The sequence below is a fragment of the Carassius auratus genome, chromosome 30, assembly GCF_003368295.1.
Source record: "Carassius auratus strain Wakin chromosome 30, ASM336829v1, whole genome shotgun sequence".
Taxonomy (NCBI): domain Eukaryota; kingdom Metazoa; phylum Chordata; class Actinopteri; order Cypriniformes; family Cyprinidae; genus Carassius; species Carassius auratus.
In genome coordinates this window covers 3,061,181-3,080,241 of record NC_039272.1, presented here as the reverse complement: position 1 = coordinate 3,080,241, position 19,061 = coordinate 3,061,181, and the positions used below count along the sequence as shown (strand labels likewise).

The 19,061-nt window shown below is 34.6% G+C and overlaps 1 protein-coding gene across 1 annotated transcript; it reads right to left on the bottom strand.

Annotated features, from left to right (window-relative positions):
- Positions 1–306: 306 nt before the first annotated feature.
- Positions 307–15,701, bottom strand: LOC113048882 (sodium- and chloride-dependent GABA transporter 1-like). Its single transcript, XM_026210838.1, has 13 exons — positions 15,334–15,701; positions 13,703–13,837; positions 8,768–8,978; positions 7,857–7,989; positions 7,176–7,310; positions 6,546–6,649; positions 6,196–6,320; positions 4,733–4,845; positions 3,876–4,016; positions 2,795–2,894; positions 2,582–2,682; positions 1,627–1,797; positions 307–1,536 (listed from the first exon to the last, which is right to left on the bottom strand). The coding sequence occupies exons 1-13, from the start codon at positions 15,587–15,589 to the stop codon at positions 1,432–1,434; spliced, it is 1,830 nt and encodes a 609-aa protein (XP_026066623.1). The 5' UTR covers positions 15,590–15,701; the 3' UTR covers positions 307–1,431.
- Positions 15,702–19,061: the final 3,360 nt, after the last annotated feature.

Genomic DNA, 19,061 nt, shown 5'->3' with positions numbered 1-19,061 from the left:
GTTGAAATACATAAATACTACTGGTAAACACTGGTCTCAATACATTATAATTTAATAAGAAAAAATAGAAATTAAAATATTTTATATATATATATATATATATGTATATATAAATTATAATATCAAATTATTTTAAATAAATAATAACAATATTATATAACTCGAATTTCTACAGTTACTGCATGTTTATGACAAATGAATGGCTTTGACATCAGCAGTTAATTGTGCTGCGATGACATCTAGTGGTGAAACAGCAGAACTACACGTCTTAATATAGAATTGCACAATACACAAGAAAAACTAAAGTGAAATTGACAGTCTTTTATTTTGGCGAGACACTTGCACTTAAATATGTCAGTCATTACAAAAAAAATCATTTTAAGTATAAAAACGTTTAATCTCCATAGACAGTCTATAATGACAAACAACTTTTTGTATGATTATCCTTCAGTAGTATAAAAAAAAAAAAAGTATTTATTCTGAGATAACCCACAAAAGATGACATACTATATGACAATGCTATGCATATTTAAAAAAAATAACAGTAATAATAAAAATATTTATACAATATAATCAGTCCTTCAGTGGATACTACCTTTTATGATTTATTGGTTGCAATAGTGTGCATAGTAAACTATTTTATTTCTTAATATGCATTTTGATAAGAAGGGCAATTAAATCTTCTTGTTACTCTTAATTGAAAGTAAAATAGTAAACACTAAAAGAATAACATAAGAAAATAGTAAACATTAATTATAGTACAATCTCTGTCAATGAATAGGCCTTACATGTGATGTCAGAGAGTGCTTACTAATAAGGACACATTTTTACTTACAACCTTTAGCCTTTCCCGTACACTTGGGCAAAGTTTTTTACAATATGTGCCACAGTTCCAGTTTACAAAGTAGAGGGCAAAACATGCATGAGCTGCATCTCTAAACTTCGTGGTAGAGTTTCATGAAATCAGTTTTTGAATACTGAAATGAATTATTATCAAGTATTTTTTAATCAAGTTTGTTTCAAACATTCTAAGCATTTAAATGTCTCATCAGTCCATATCAAAAGATATATTCCATCAAAGTTCAAGTTTAAATAATGGGGAAAACAATTTTTCTCATATTAGATTATCATATATTTTACATTTCATTCCTTAAAGAAAAATATAAACAAAATCTCTAATTTCTGACATTAAGTTTAGTTTGGTCACATAATCAAAAAATACAATGTAAAAAATAATTCAATGAGAAAAACAAGCAAAAAAAAACTGCATTAATGCCATATTCTGGGACATTTTTGAAGATTGTACTTTTCGGCATTAATCTCAAATTACAAAACAACGGAATATAAATACTAATAGAAACATAAAATGATACTTTTTACAGATTGAGCAAAGCTACTTTGTACTTCTTATGAGTAAACACACCAAGACCCTCACGCTGGAGTCTGAGCAGCAGCAAAAAGTGCAACAGACTCGCCGGATGGTTTCTCTGAAACAGACTCCAGATCAACGGTTGGGGTTATGGACTTTTTCAACCTCTGTGCAGAGATAGAGAGAGGCACTGGGTTCATTTCGACAGAGAGAAACAAAGCAAATATTGATAGAGAGTGTTTGCGCACCGTACATACCTGCAGCAGAGACCCTTCAGTGGTCCAAAGCTCATGTAGAGCCCCCAGTGGAATCCAGATGATGGAGAACAGAGAGATGAACCAGCCCACCACCTCCGCCCACAGCGGGTACGTGTAGGACTTCCCGTATCGAGCTGGAGTATACTGAACAATACTGGAGATCAGAATACCCTGCAGACAGAGACACTGGTATTGATATCCCATTATATCCCATCCAGAGCCACACACACCAGACTCTCACACTTTATAAACATCTATTACCAAACAGTAAATGCATTTTCAATGGAATCACTTTAATGTCCTTAAATTGAGAAAAGTGAATTTAAAGTGGTAGTTCCCCCCCAAAAAAACAATTCTGCCTTTAATTACTCAGCCTCATGTCGTTCCAAAGACCCTTGTTTATCTTTGGAACACAAATTAAGATATTTTTGATGAAATCCGAGAGCTTTCTGACCCTGCATAGACCGCAATGCAACTGAGACATTCAAGGCCAAGAAAGGTAGTAAGGATATTGTTAAAATAGTCCATGCGACATCAGTGGTTCAACCTTCATTTTATGAAGCTACGAGAATAAAAAAAATGACTTCATTCAACAATTTCAACAAATTCTCATCCATGCCAGAATTTGATTTACGTTCACAAGAGTTCCACATCACATTTAGAACAACATGAGAGTATTTCATTTTCATTTTGGGGTGAACTATCCCTTTAAGGTGGGATGCCTGGATCCCATGTACTGTATAAGGATGTGTGCACGACACAATCTGACAAAAAGTGAGTTCTCTCATTGATTTTGTGTCGGTTCAATGCAACTTAATGGAAAAAAGAGTCAAAAGAGAAAAAAGTGACCATTTTAAAGTCTAAGAGCTTTGAAGCAATTTATTCTGGAACAGACCTATAGTTGTCAACGATATGAAATATTGGATCCCAAAATGTCCGGTTTTGTTTTCCTCACCAGCACAAGCATGGGTGACAGGAACTGCCAGCAGACACGGAAGAAGAGGTTGGGTTTCTTCCCCAGCATTTTCTCCAGCATTACACTGAGCCGTCTCACTCCTGCGACAGAGCAAGAAAGAGCCGAGATAAAACCTTCATATCTCAATAGGAGCAGTGCTTCAATGTGTCTTTCTGTGATCATGAAGTGCACACTGAAGGAAGTGAGATTCACCAAATATGAGCGTGATAGCGAGCACCTCGAAGAAGGCCAGAAACATAAGAGACACCACCGCTGTGTAGTGATCCATCAGCTGAAACACATATATCCCACCCTGCACACACACACACACACACACAATATTATTTCACTACCATCAGTAATCAATACCATACCATAATCAAAATAATGACTATATAGCAGATTTAAACGCAATGGAAAAAATATGTAATTTGGCTTTTACATTTTCCAAAAATATTACTAGATTATTTTTTAACTATGGAAGAAATACAATTTTTATGCTGTCTTCAATGGTGTATAAAGTTTAATTTATTTCAGTGAATCAGTTCAAATTGTCCATTCCATTTGCCTCTACTGAATCAATTCCCTAAAGAAAAAAAGAATAAACTAAAATGTATTTGAAATACATTTATTTCATGCATACTACAAATGCATTTACATATTTGTGTACTTAATAAAATAGCTTACAATTGTATTTCTGCTATACTTAAGGTCTGCTAAATAGGACCAACTAATTTTGTACTTGATGCACTTTAGATGTGTGGGATAACTGAAGTCCAACTAAAGATATACTGAAGTATATAAAATGGTGCTGAAGGGGAAATATTTAAATTAAATGCAAGATATTTAATGTTAACCTAAAGTATAAAGACCGATATTATTCAAATATCACACCATCCTCATCAATAGTGACATTAAAACACATTTTAGGCTGAGTATTAAGAAATGTGCATTGTGCACAAGTAATATTCCAACTGTAATTTTTATATCAGTAAGTCTTGAGCAATATGTCAGTAAATAATTGAATAGACAGTTTGAAATAAATGTATTTTAAATATACTACTAGGGTTTTTATAAGCTCTAAAATTGATTAATTGAAAAAAATATACTTAAAAAAAAAAACTGAGAAATACATGGATATAACCTACTTCATTTTATTTTCTCAAACTAAAATTATGTTCCAAGTGTCAAGTGTTAACAGTTCTAGGAACAGTCTTATAAAATCCAACTATAACAAAATCTCAAGTATAAGAACACATGACTTGTTTATGGAGTGAAACTAGATCATATTTACCCTGGTAATGTGAGGGATCCCCAGCAGAAACCCAACACTGCACACCGCCAGAACTATCAGCTCCTTCCTCTTAAAAACTTGCAGAACTTTCTTTCCAAAGCCATCCACGATGAAAGTTACAGCCACTTCCACCATGGCAAACTGCACAGTGTAGATGTAAACATACAACAGGTCAAACTGTGCAAACAACTGTTGAAAAACCTGATGAGCTGGGCTAAGAATTCATTTGGACAACTTCAAAGGTGATTTTCTTAGTATTTAGATTTTTTTGCACACTCAGATTCCAGATTTCATCTAAACACATGTGGCATGGATTTTCCAGCTGCACTCGTATCTCTCATCTTGCCAGCAAGATTGTGTTGACCCTGACTCCTTTACAGTTGTGTCTTTTTCTATCTGTGCAACAGCTTTTAGGACCACTGATCTTGCTCCTTAAAACTCTGAATTATAGTTTTTGGCTGTACAGAAACATAGTAATAAAAGCTGTGATGCAATCTAAAGTGAATCATCTTTTAACTCAAGAGATTCACTGCTAGATTTCTACTTGTCAACAAACCCACAAGGACATGAGAGGACTGGGCCTACAGCTGCAGAAATGAACGAGACTGTGGCCTATCAAACTTCACCAAGGCAGCATTATGTTTATATTCTGCACAGAAGACAATTGCAGAATGTACTGTGACAAAACTGATCTGATAAGATGTACATGAATGCAAAGAATTGTTGATTATAAAGGATACAAACATGAGTTTAGCACTTTTTGAGAGAGAAAACAATAGCGTGTCTTTTGTGGACAGCTTCTTAGATGGAAAGGAAGCTCTCTAGGGATTGTTATTGTGTTTTGAGGCTGATTCTACCTGACTGTCCAATCCAAGGCAGAGTAACATGATGAAAAACAGAGGAGCCCAGAGCTGAGAGACTGGCATAGTGGAAAACACTTCAGGATACACCACGAACACCAGACCCGGCCCTGCAACAAAACACACCCACGACATCACTCTCTAACACAGAGAAAGAGCACACCAGCAGTTACGCCAGCATGAACTCACTCATTACTGACACTGTGGCCAACAAGGAGAACCAGATCATTTCGGAAATCTAATTATTGTTTTCAGATTCCAGTAAAAGAGCTCTGCTTGACAATTTCAATTCTGTACTTTTTCACCAAAATCAGTGCAGGACAAAAAAAAGAAAGTAAGAAAATAACACAGTAGAAGGAGACTAAATAGAAAGGGAAAAGTAGAATAAAAAAAAAAGATTTTTTTAATTTTCAATGGGAGAGAAAAAACAGAGTAAAGGGAAAAAAAATGGCAAAGACTTTTTGTCTATTTGTCATGATGAGAAATCCTCCACAAAACCACTGAACAACACAACTGTAACTGCATTTCTCAGAAGAAAACATCTTTCTGCTGTTCTGAGAGATAAAGGATGACTGGCTGAAATCTAAGGTGTATAAGGTGAAAACGGTTGCGGCAGGAAGTGCGTGCATCCTCAAAAAAAATTAAATACAAAATATGATATTGAACAGTGTGCGAACTCATCCATTATGGTTAAGCATAACATTTTCCAACAGCAGTCCAGTATCTCTGTGTTCTCCTTGAGGTCTTACTGGATTAAACTGGTGCAAACTGATGAGCTCAAATGATAACATGTTTTACTAAACAGTACTGTAATATAAACACAAAAAAAGATTATGATATGGTAAACTGCTGTGAAGTTCTCTTAAGGCCAGCTCAACTGAAGGACATGCTTTTATCACTGTTTTGTTTTCACATTGTTCTACTCAGCCTTCCTTGGTACATTTCTTCCATGAATAGTCCTTTTATTCTGTTTCCTCTGGCCTAAACCTACCCAACCTTCACCTCCTCTTACACTTATCCTGTAACAAAAACCTTTCAGAAAAAAAGCTGGAATTATCTCATTTCATTAGCTTGCATGGCATTGGCTTTGACTTCCTTAGGCCTGTTTTGTGCATGAATATGTATATATATTCATGTATGTATATTCATAGGTCACAGAACACGACACTAGCAATGTAAAAGCTGCTGTGTAGATTAATTAGGATTTTACTCCTTAGATTTCCCACAGAGCACAACAGCAAAGAGCAGATAAAAAGATAACAGAGATCCTGTGATCCTCTGGTCCTTCAAACGTACGTACAAACATACAGAGACACAGCAATAAAAGCAGACAGTAAAAGTGGTTTAACCAGACAAAGCAATTCAGCGGCTTGTGAACAAACCTTGAAATGCACAAGGACAGAGGACTAGATTCACAGCTGCAGAGACTGAGATCACAGAGAAAAGGAAAACCAACTTACCATCAGTGGCAATGTCATCTACAGGTAGGTTGTGAATGTGGGCCATGTACCCAATGGCAGAGAAAATAACAAACCCGGCCACGATACTAGTGGCTGAATTAGCCAGACAGACGATATAGGTGTCCCTGTAAAATAAAACACAAAGAGCGATGAAGAGAATGAATCATGTTTTCCTGGAAGATAACAGACCCTTTTAGCTCTGATCAGTTTAATAAACTTACAGGCAAATAAAAAGGAAGGTTACAATTGAAAGCTACACAAGTATGTTTTTTATTCAGTTTTATATTTACTTTAGCCATTTAATTAAATAAGCTTTTAATATGTCAAATGTTAACTTGCTGTTACTAAACCTGATGATGTTGTTGTTGAACTTGTTGTAACTGGCCATAGATATCATAGAACCGAAGGAGATGCCGATGGAGTTAAAGATCTGGGCAGCAGCATTGACCCACACCTACAACAAAGACATACAAGCACAGGGGTTTATTTTTGTCCTTCGTCCATGTATTGTTAACATATATCTAAAATGTTATGTTTTAATAAAATATTTAAAGGAAACATATTTCATGTTTGCTTTACTATACAGAATTACTAGGACTCTCAGTTGATCTAAAAACTTATTAGCAAACAAATCACAACTTTTTTAGGCAGTTAACCTTTTTATGAAAAGAGAATTTTGGGTTTGGCTAACTGTATAAGCATTTACAGAAGCAACACAAATATAAACTATAAAAAAATAAAACCTGCCATTAATTCAATACCCAGTTTTAACAAAGCATGGGTGTTTTCAAAGATTTTCCAGTGTTAAAGTCATTATTTTAAACCTGTTGATTATCTTCACCAAGTGCTAATTACATGTCATGTGGTAAACCACCGCAATAACCCCACAGTAATGCTGTTGTGGTACTACAGTAATGATACGGTAGCATGTAAACAGGTTTTTTTAACACTATATGAATGGTTTTCACATCTGATCTCACCTGGACTTCCAAGAGTTTACTCCAGTTTGGCATGAGAAAGAAGAGAATGCCATCTTTTGCTCCAGGCAACTGGACATTATTGATCAGCAATGCAAACAGTATGAAATAAGGGAATGTGGCAGTAAAATACACAACCTATAGACAGAGGGATTTATATTTGTGATAACAAGGCAAATACATGCGTGCACACACACAAACCCACCCATATATATATATATATATACACACATATACATATATATATATATATACACATATATATATACACACACACACACACATATACATATATATATATATATATATATATATATATATATATATATATATATATATATATATATATATATATATATATATATATGTAATATATATATATATATATGTAATTAGTTATATATATATATATATATATATATATATATATATAATATACATATAATTATTTTACATGATTATATATTTTTTATTCATTATTTTATTTCCATCATTTTCTTTTATTTGTCTAAAATATGACATATGTTAAATATGGTTACTTTTACTGTTGACATACTAAGCCTTATTGTATACATACTAACATATTGTTTATAAAGACAAAATCTTTAACTAACAATTTGCAGTTTAAACATGCTATTGTGTCCCATATTGAAGGCTTAATTTATAAATGATGTGAATTTGGACCTTTCCAGTGGATTTGACTCCTTTAAAGATACAGAAATAGACAACGGTCCAGGCCAGGACTAGAAGGCCAAAGAGTTCCCAACGAATCCCTCCAGAGCGCTCAATCCCTGTGGTCATTTCTAAAACCTTATGACTGGGGGAATAGAGCAAATCTACATCAGTCTCAGGAGTCTGACTTGATTAATAGAATAAACATTAAAATATATTGTCAAAGGTTCATTGAAGGAATACTCCGTTTTACGGTTTTTGAATCCATTCTGCCGATCATCGGTTCTGGAAGTAGCAATTTTAGCTTAGCATAGATCATTGAATCTGATTAGACCGTTAGCATCTCGCTCAAAAATGACCAAAAAGTTTCTAGATTTTTCCGATCTAAACTTAGACCCTTCTGTAGTTACATTGTGTATTAAGAAAATGAAAAGTTGCAATTTTCTAAGTCGATATGGCTAGGAACTATAACTCTCATTCTGGCTTAATAATCAAGGAACTATGCTGCCATACCATGGTTATATCACTGTCACTAAGTTTCCAAATAAGAAAATATAGAAACTCTGTTCATTTTTGAATGAGACGCTATAGGTCTAGTCAGATTCAATGATCCATGCTAAGCTAAGCTAAAAGTGACCCAGATCCAGAGATCGGCTGAATGGATTCAAAAACTGTAAAAACTCAACTGGTGTAAAAGTGGAGTGTTCCTTTAAAACTTCATCATTTCATAGGACATTCGTTATTACTACACACATTGAGATAGCACTCTTTAACTTTTTCAAATGTTCCATTTACATTGATTACAGGAAATTCAGCATTATACAGAGTGATGCACAAATAAAATCCATGACAAAAAGTCAAACATCCCCACCAAATATGGCATAAACAATAAATTTTTAAATAAATTTAAAATTGTTACTTACTCAAAGAACTGCTGACTGGCTGATTTCAGATGTGTGGCATTGCCAGGAAAACCAGTGGAACAGTTGCCAACTGCATTCCATGTGTTGTTGCAGGACTGCCACGGCAATGAGGAGCTGAAAGAGTGAAGCAGGTAGTAGAGAGCCCAGGTCATGAGCACATTGTAGTATGTGCAGAGCACGTAAGAAATCACCACTGTGGCAAGCCCCACACCTGAAGACAGACAAAGAAAGCATGAGACTCCAGGAGACACCACTGTTTCCTGTCACCTTGTCCAAACCTTTCACTGCTGAACAGACTCACATTGGAACAGCGCCTAGGGCTCTTCAGAGGCTCTGAAATGTTTCGTTTTAGTTTTAGAAGAAAAATAATAAAACTGTTGACCTCCAGAAGTACATTTTTAGGTTAATATACAAGTTCCAAAAGAACAAAGCAAGTCTTCAAGACAGATGTTTTTTAGATCAAGTTATATTAAGAGGGCTCTATCTGAAAACATCTCTAAACATATGCTAAGAAAGAAAAACTTTTCAGCAGTAGCTCATGATTCTTGTTATCCTTGTTTTAATAAATATGTTTTGGTCGCTGGCCAAAACAAACTGAGGCATATTGTGAGATCTTCTAGCAGATTTGAATGAGAAAGTCTTATTTTTTTATTGAGGATTACGTGAATGAATCCTTTAAGGCGGTTCAATGTCATGCTAACCTTTAGATTTAACATTTTAAAGTTGCACAACACTTAATTTCAAAAGACCTTAGGCGCACACAATGTTGAAGCACTAAAAAGACGGTTTACCCCATTTACATGCGATAATGACTGGATTGATGTTGAGTACTAAATGTGTTGTTGGAACGTATAATCTCATAATCTTGACATTTTAAAATCTTGCAGGTTTTACAACAGGTTTGACTAAAACAGGTTTGACTACTTTAGCAATTACCATGAGTACAAACCATATACAGTAATTATATTCTAGTACTATATAAATGGCAATGCCACTGTGTATAATGCAAGGTTAAAAAAGAAAAGATTGATTCAGTGAGTGAGAAAGAACTTGACTGATTTGCATAAAGCAAAATCCTAATCTGAACACCTCTGGTGTGACTTTAAATGCAGACCTTGAACCAAAAACTCATCACCAAACACAAATGACTAGTACATATGGGTACAGTCATTTTAGACACTTCGAAATTGTTGCAACAGAGATGGAAATATAATTTTTAAATACATGAAATGTTTCCATCTATGTTGCCACAGTTTTGGAAGTGCCTTTTTCTCTTCTAAAGAAGGACTTTTGTCCATTTCGTGTATGTACTAGTCATTGGTGATGAGTTTTTGGCTCTACATTAACATTAGGTCAAAGAAAAAGAACCGAAGTCCCTTTCATGGAAAGTCTGTTCACTCAATCAGTCATATTGGCAATGCCTCCGGGCAGCTCATCCAAGTCCAATTCCTATCTAAATGAATGGACGAATTCAGAAATCTCAAAAATTGTTCACTGAATACTAGTTCTGTTTCTCCGTGATTTCAAGTATTAATTACATCCTGAAAAAAAGAAACAGGACTCTTAGCAAACCACAGGATAGCACAAAGGGATTCAATGGTCAGGGTTAAACTTAATATATTTCTTGTGCGGTGCATGAGGAAAGCAGATGCCATATTGGACTGTGTAAATCACCCCCTTCATTGTTCTTTTGAGGTCCTCCCCTTAGGCCGGAGATTCAGAGTCCCTCGTTTTAAATCCAATAGGACAAAGATATACCAAGTGCAATTCGGTTGCTAAACTTGCATCTAGATGAGTAGTAGTGAAAAAATGTTTTTAAGTAGTAGTTTCGATTTAGAAACTAAATGCGAACATTAACAGTCGCATAGTAAGAAACAACAACAACAAAAAAACATATCTCAAAATCCCACCAACCAGTCATTAGGGTCCATAAAATAAGATTTGGAGAAAGAAAGGGTGTTATATTAACTATTTTTAGTGATTTATTTATAATTAACTTGCCAAATCAAACAGTTCTGAATCTAATCTAGATATTCAGTGTGACCAAGTTACCTTGTAACCAAGATCAACATTGTAGGAGGATGACAATGCAAAGATAACTGATTTGATTTTCTTTGATACTTGCTTTAAATCCAAGGATTAGCTATCGACACTCTCTGTGGATCTTGGCATCATTTTGTATTTCCCACCGTCTAAATTGCATGTTCACTAGTTGTTTCAGGCCTGAATAGTAGAATGCTCTAAAAACAGGAATGTTGTTGTTGGCACGTTCCGTGCTGCACTCTAAGGTCACCCAGATTCCCTTGGTGCCTTTTGGTCTCCTGAACTTAAGCCTAAACGAGTTTACTGCTTCAGCAAAACTATAGACCAGAAGCATTTTGGGATCACTGGATGCTCTACTGGAAATCCAGAATCAACAGTCAATCTAAACAGTTTCGGTTTTGCCTGACCGTGGCTACCATCCACTGCACGTAACATTACTGTAAACTTTGTGTTGCTCTGAATTCATTTCATAAACAGATCTGTTATTAAAATGTTTTTGTGCATTTTTTATTAAGAACAAGTTTGCACCTAAAATTGCATCAAATATCATGAAAAGAGGAAACACTATTTGGTTTGTAAATATTTATTACATGTCAAAGAGTAAATCAACCCCAAAATCTGTATTATAATTATTTTTTTATGGAGAAACCTGGGCATCGAGCATGTAATTGGGTCTACAGATATTGGCTTCATATCAGCCACGGTAATATCAGCCATCAGCAAATGTACAGTATGCGTGAACAGACAAAAAATGTAGAGATATTTAGTTGAATTTCACGAGTTCACCCTTACATCTAATCTGAAGGCAAATGGCGTGCTGTCCTGGGGGAGGGGTCCGGGCCCGGAGCATAGCCCGAACCCAAATAACTCCCCCTATCCCTAATTTGGGATAAATAGATTAGAAGTGAGGAGTTGGGGTGGAGGAGGGTTGCCGAAAAACTGTCGTGGGACAGGAGGTAGGAAGACTGGATATATATATATACGCTTGCGTGCTATTTAAGATGATTAGCTAAACGAGATGCACCTGTGCCAAATTGGATGATTATCTGATCGTGCTTCTCCCGAACTTTGTTAATAAAACCACATTAAATAAAAAAAAAATTTCCATGACAAATACTATAAAAAGAAAGGCATTTTGGCCAGCTGCCACACAAGTTTAAAGGCCTGCGTTTCCCAAAAGCATCTTAAGCCTAAATTGATTGCAACAGGTCTACGATGAATTCAGGCTTATGATGCTTTTGTGAAACGCAGCCCAGTACAGTTAGAAAAGACTTGAGAACAGATGATATATATATATATTTTTTTTTTTTCAGAACCCACAGAATTCATTTTCTCTGATGTACCACATGCAACATTCTGAGAATCAGAATTATTGTTGTATGACTAAACATAATTGCATGCACTCTCTCTCTCTCTCTCTCGCTTTCCTGTTAAGTGCACAAATAAGTCACTCTAATGTCTTATTCCATCTTATACTGAGCTTGTTAAGCCACACAACCTTGATGTCAACACCTGGTGAAAGGCTAACCCATGAGGAAATGATAACCCTTGAGACAGAAAGGTTACTTAGGAGTGAGGTAACTTTACTGAGCACACCAAGATAGATAATGCAGAGGTAAAAGGAGGAGCTTTATTACAAAGAGAGCCCCTGAATAGCCCATTGCTCACTTTTTGGTGAATGTTCAGAACATCACAAAGAATGACATAAGGGTACATTTCAGTCAAAAAGAATATACAGAAAGAACTACCTGCTTCAGTCCCTCTGCTAGCAAGGAGCCATAATCGGCTGAAATGAGCGCTATATCAAGGGACCGACCCAAAAGATTTGACCGGGTAGACTATCTCTGTCTTTGAGGAAAGAAGTCCTTAGTTAGCAGGTGAAAGAATGTCAAATAAAAAAAGGAACGAAACCCAAATGACAAACAGTGATGGCTGAACATCTTTATGTTGACACTCACTTTGGTCACAACTAAGTTGAACTCAAATTACATAAAATGTCATTATTTCAAAACATAAAAAAAAAAAAAATTGTTGGTAACATATAATTATGTATTTTATGACATAACATAAACAAATTGTGAATAATCAAATAAACTATAATAAAATACATTTTCCAAATGAAATTGTCTTGAGGCTCAGGTTTAAATTGCCTCAATGATCAAAAAATAGCTCTTCCAGTTTATTATAGTAACAAAGATTTTTTACTTAAAAGTGATAAGGATTCTAGTAGAAATATTGTTGTTTTCACATTAACAATGCATGATTTCATAATAATAGGAATTCAAATATGAAGAGGTTGATTCAAATATTCAAATAAGGTAAATAGAGAAGAGATCAGCCATCACTAGATCATCAGAGATCGAGCGTCATATAAATGCAGGTCCACACATTCTATAGGGAAAATCCAACATAAAGGGAAAAAGATAAGCTTTGCAGTCAGTATCCATGCTTGAACTGCCATGTCAAGACAATCCACTAAACATTGTCCAGCAAAATGATAAATACTTAAAATAAATACCTTTTAACAATTTCATAAAAATAAATATGTTAGTGTAACAGAGTATGGCTATAGTGATATATGATGAGCATTCACCTTTGTTGATACAATAAAAATCAGAAAAACAGAACATACATAATCACTGGAAACAAAAAACAAGGGGTTTTACAAGAATTTACATAAAAATATGTCTTTAAGTTATTTAATCCTTGAACTCATTTGATGTCTTTGAACAGATCTGAACAGTGGTAAGAATTTTGCAGTAGGAAATTTGTGTGATTGAAATACTGGAATGTGCCATGTAAATAAAAACAGCGGCCATTTGCTTGGACTATGTTTGGATGGAAGAATTGAACAAAGGAGATGTGAGGGATTAGGGCACAAGGACCACTCACCTTTGAAGAGGGGACATATTTTAGCCAGAGAGTGGACCGGCCCCAGACGGGTGTACTGCCCAACAGTGAACTCCATGAGCAGCAGTGGGATACCACAGAGAAACAACATGAGCAAGTAGGGAATCAAGAAAGCACCTGGAACATGTGAAAGCGATAACAATCATTTATTCTTTAAATAAAACTGACTTTGTTTTCAATTAAAAATATTGTTTTGCTTCATCGGTCACAAATCTATTTTTGTCTTCAGAAAATTGACAGGGATATGTCAACAGAATATTAGCAATAGTCAAATAGTCTCATAATTGCATTTTCAACCCCACGATTGGTCATTCTGTGTGGTTAAAGCTTTTTTCTTGCAGCTCATATTTATACAAATTTACCATAAAAAGAGGAAGTGTCTTTTGGGAGAGCAAGATGATTTACTCGCATGCTCTATATAAATAAAATGTCCTTGCCCAAATCTCTTCCCTCTGATTTCTAAACTTATTTTTAAGATAAAAAAAAAACAAGATTGGTTATGAAAATACTGGTACAAAAAGAAAACATTCATCTGGACAATATGTACAGTATATGCATTTAATAAACTGAAAATTTATGGAGCGATACAAGCATGAAGCAGGATTATCTGCTGTGAACTTTGTGACGACTGTCCTATAAAACAACTTTACCCTAAATATCACTGCTTACAGTTTTATTGGTTATTACTCTCGTAACAGTAGCCTATATATATTGCATCTCTTCAAACATTGTAAACTATTAAAATAATTTTGGCACGCATCTGTTATATCTTTTCAAGATTTTTTTTGTATAATAAATACTGTATATGGAATTTGCCAACCCAATAAGAACATTTTATGGTTGATAAATATTCATGCCATGGAAACTACAACCCCTTATGTTCTAACTCAAGTTTTAAGTCAATAATTAACAATGGAAAAATGGTCAAAAAAGCAACATAAAAATAGGCAGAACAAATGATGAAACAAAGTCGTGAGAAAACAAGAGACATCCAATGGCACAAACTCAGAAATAAAATAAACACAAAATAAAGGTCATATTTTTGAAAATGTAGTTCATGAAAATAACTTGTACAAATATTTATTATATATAATATTTATATATAATAAATATTTATATTTATATATTATATATTAAATATTTTTAATTATTAGGTTATTATATATATATATATTATATTTTTTTTTTAAAAATATATATATATATTTAAAATCCTTCACACATGCAGTCATTTTATAAATTATATATTTCAAAATAGGCTATCATTTGTGGCTAGTGGCAATCAGGAAAGTGTGTGGTATGTGTATGTGTATGGGGTCCTCTGAGTCACATGACAACAAAACGGCTTCCTGCATGTTGATGTTAGTTTGCCACACTGACTTATTTGCCAGATTTTTTTCACAAATAGATATTATGTAAAAATGTACGTTTAGATATTTTAATCTCTGTAATATAATTTTCGGATCATCAAAATGCACTTAGCTATGATTAATACACTGATGAAAACTATTATGGTTACCATGTCAATTTTTGTAAGGGCTAGTAAATATCAGCCTGTCCCCAGAGCTCTGCGGTGGTCAGGATAAAGGAGCAGCAGGGGTCTCGTGGCTTACCTCCTCCACTCCTGTAGCACAGGTACGGGAAGCGCCACACGTTTCCCAAACCCACGGCATAACCGACGGAGGCGAGCACGAACTCCAGACGCCGACCCCACGTTTCTCTCGTCTCCTCGGACTGCTGATCATCCTTTGTCAGCCTCACGGCTTCAGCATTGCTGAGCTCTACCTCCTCTTTTTCCTCAAGCTGCTGCAATGCAAACTTACTATCGTTAGATGTGCCCTCGGCTTTATTATCAGCTCCGACTCCCATCGTCACATACGTTTACAGCTGAATAAAGCTAATGATGTCTAAACAATAAAAGAGCGCTATAATCGAATAAAACACATTAATTTATTTTCAATATAAAGACGAGTTACCGCGTTGTCTTTAACTGTTGCAAATACATAACAGGCACAAGTCGTAGCAGCTTATATAGCCCAGTTACAAAATTTTTAAGACCAGCCCCCTAAACTATAAATTTCTAGGTTACGTAGCTGCTTTTAGTGACGCAAGCGCGCCGCTCTGTCTGTAGGCTATGCAATGCTCATTTGCTCACGTGCGAATCTAAATAGAGTCAAATAACGCGCGTGCACGTGTAGAGGTAGATACGATTCATGCAGAATTAATATCGTCTGTATTACCGACCTGAAACATTATATACTGATTATGATAAAGGTTTTTATCGTGATATTTTGACTACTGGACTTCCAATTTGAGGAATTGTTGAACAGTAGCCTGGGCTATTTAATTTTATACAAATTCAGCTAGTTAGAGGTCTATGTTTACACGTAACATCGTCTTCTCTCATGTATCGAGTAAATGCATTTACAGGATCGTATTGCCGATTCATCATGAGTTTGCAGAAATGAGACGAAGGAAGGCAGATACCATTAGGCAAATAAAAGGGGGAAAGGCGTGGTTTTAAAAAAAGTAAACCCACCCACAACTGCTTCTGTTCATTCATTCTTTCACTAAAGAGGCTCTCCGTTTAGCTTTTTAGGCAATATAGATAGAAATGGGGAAAAAAAAGGACTGTATTTTTTTTTTCTGTGAAATATTTTTCATAGTGACCGTGACATAGGCCATAAATTATAAACCAATACCAATTTTTTTTATTTTTATGTTAGGCTATTGGATTTTTAACTAAACTTAAATGTCTTTTAACTAAACTTAAACTTAAATGTGGCTTAAAAAGCAATTAGATTTATAAAATATAGCAAAATCAGAGTACAGACATTTTATCTTAAAATTAAACAGAATATAACGGTAGTAGGGCGTTTTACCCTAAGGCAGTCATTATCTTGCACTCTGTTTTTGCCCAACTTGTTCATTCAAACACAAACATGCAACCCCAAAATATGCCTCTGGCTGTGACAGATACCAGTGCAATTTAGGGAAGTAGTAGTACAACGTTACATGGCAGGTTCCACACATTTTTTTATTTTTTGCTTGAAGGAATGCAGACTCATCAGGAGTGAAAAAAGTGACAAAGAAGATATTCTTTGACAGAGCTGTAGCTTTTTATACTGCAAATAAGTAATTTCTAGGCTATTGCTTTGAGTGTTTCCTTTAATAACAGCCATTATAAGTCAACCATGTTGAGTTGTTTACGTGTTCAGATCATGGCAAAGATTGGAGTCAGTTGTGAAACACTATTGGACCATGCTTCTGCTATGCAGCCCTGGTCTGCCTATGCGGGTATTGTGACAACAAATGAACATTTACAGCTTTCATGTATGTGAAAACGTGTACATTAGGCCTCATCATGTATAACAGCATGTCTGAAGGACTTGGGGGTTCTATGTGTACATAAACGTTTGTCTTGTGACAATACATCTGTCAGTTCCTTTGTCATGGTTTTAAACAAAAACAGTTGGTCCAATGATCCTTTAGAAAGCATCCTCTGACCTGTTTCCACACTCTTTCATCTATGGACAATTAACAATCTATGAAAAATGTACATCCTCATCATCATAATTTCAGCAATCTCATTCTGACGTTCAATTTGAGAACAAAGGGTGGCAAACCAGGAAAGCCTTTTGACCTTTCAGACACATTGTTTGGATTTGCTGTTTTTACATTTAGTCAAATACACTGGGAGGGGTACAGTGTGCTCCGTGAGATGAGTAAAATAAGCTGCACAGATTCTTAGACAGGTACAGTAGAGAACATTGCCAGGGCCCATCCAATGACTGAACTCAATTAAATATGTCAATTAAATATATATGGACTATAAGTCGCATTTATTTAGAATCAAGAGAAAACGTTACCGTCTACAGCCGCGAGAGGGCGCTCTACGCTGCTCAAGGTAGTCTACAGGAGCATTGAGCAGCATAGAGCGCCTTCTAGCGGCTGTCGACGGTAATGTTTTTTCTCTTGGTTCATTTCTCTTGGTTCATGTCAAATTAATTTTGATAAATAAGTCGCACCTTACTATAAGTCGTAGGACCGGCCAAACTATGAAAAAAAGTGCGACTTATAGTCCGGAAAATACGGTAATAAGAGAACAGAAAAACAGAAAAAGTGAAGCTATCCAGTTCTTGATCATTACATGAGCTCCCTCTTGCCCAACTGTCTATAATAGAGTCTAGAATTGTGCCAGTATTCGGTAATGCTATATATTGCGGTGATTAATATGCACGATGTCGTGGGCACTTCTAAATACCACGAATAAATATACATTACAAATTATTCAGAATTTGGAATGCATTTTAAGAATATCATTCCCATCAGCTGCTTCACTCTCTGACAGCCCTGTATATTGTTTGAAAGTGTTTTGATCTTTTATTGTTCATTCACACTTTACATTATGGCTTCATTAGTTAACATAAACTGCCAATGAAAAAATTATTCTGAACATTCATTAATAGGTATTCCAATATTTAATAATACATTGTTAAAATTGAAAGTTGCAACTGTGTTATTTAATGAGCTAACATGAACTAAGACTTGTATTTTTTAACAAAGATTAATAACTTCTATAGTAAATGTAGCTATTGCTCATTGTTTAGCTGTGCATTTATTTAATTTATGTAAAATAATTTTCTATTTTTAAACTGTCTTAAATTCATTTTAAGTCAATTTTTTTATAATTTTCATTTTCAAGTTGCTTGTTTTATTTTTGTGGTTATTTTCTTCATGACTTTTTTTTTACTTTATTTTTGAATTACCATTGTGTATGAAATGTGCTATAAATAAACTTGCCTTGCCTTGAATGTTAATGCATTAACTAAGGTTAACTAATGAGGTCTTACTGTAAAGTGATACCTATTGGTTTTTATAGTTCTTTTGCACTTTAATGTTTAAAACATTTAACTTTTATATATTTTTCTGTCCTGCTTTATTGTTTTAAATCTTTAGTTATTTTTGTTATAAGAAAAAAAAAATTTATTTGACCTGTTATACTGTATTATGACCACTTTTTAAAACAAAATTTCAATACCGTGATAATACCATATACCGTGATAAAAGCATTATCAATTAACCGCAACAGGAAAATTTGATATTTTTAGATTCTGTCACTAAATGTAAATTACTACAGGTTGACTGAGTTGGAATGCAAGAACTTGTAGTTTCCTCAGAAAATAAATTAAGACTTTTAGACGGTTAAAAAAAAAAATGGATGTTTCAGATGGAAGTAGAGCACAGTCAAAATGATAAATGTAAATGAATTTACATACATTTGTAAATTTATAACCACAGGTTTGAGAATTTGAATAGTCTCTACACTTTAACAATGAAA

Bases quoted from the DNA above. Each gene is read 5' to 3' on its own strand.
- LOC113048882 (XM_026210838.1), bottom strand. From the start codon at position 15,589: ATGGGAGTCGGAGCTGATAATAAAGCCGAGGGCACATCTAACGATAGT. The intron at 13,838-15,333 runs GTAAGCCACGAG...CACATGTTCCAG, and splicing joins GTGCTACAGGAGTGGAGGAG to GTGCTTTCTTGATTCCCTAC. The intron at 6,650-7,175 runs GTGAGATCAGAT...TCTTTGTTGTAG, and splicing joins GTAAACTCTTGGAAGTCCAG to GTGTGGGTCAATGCTGCTGC.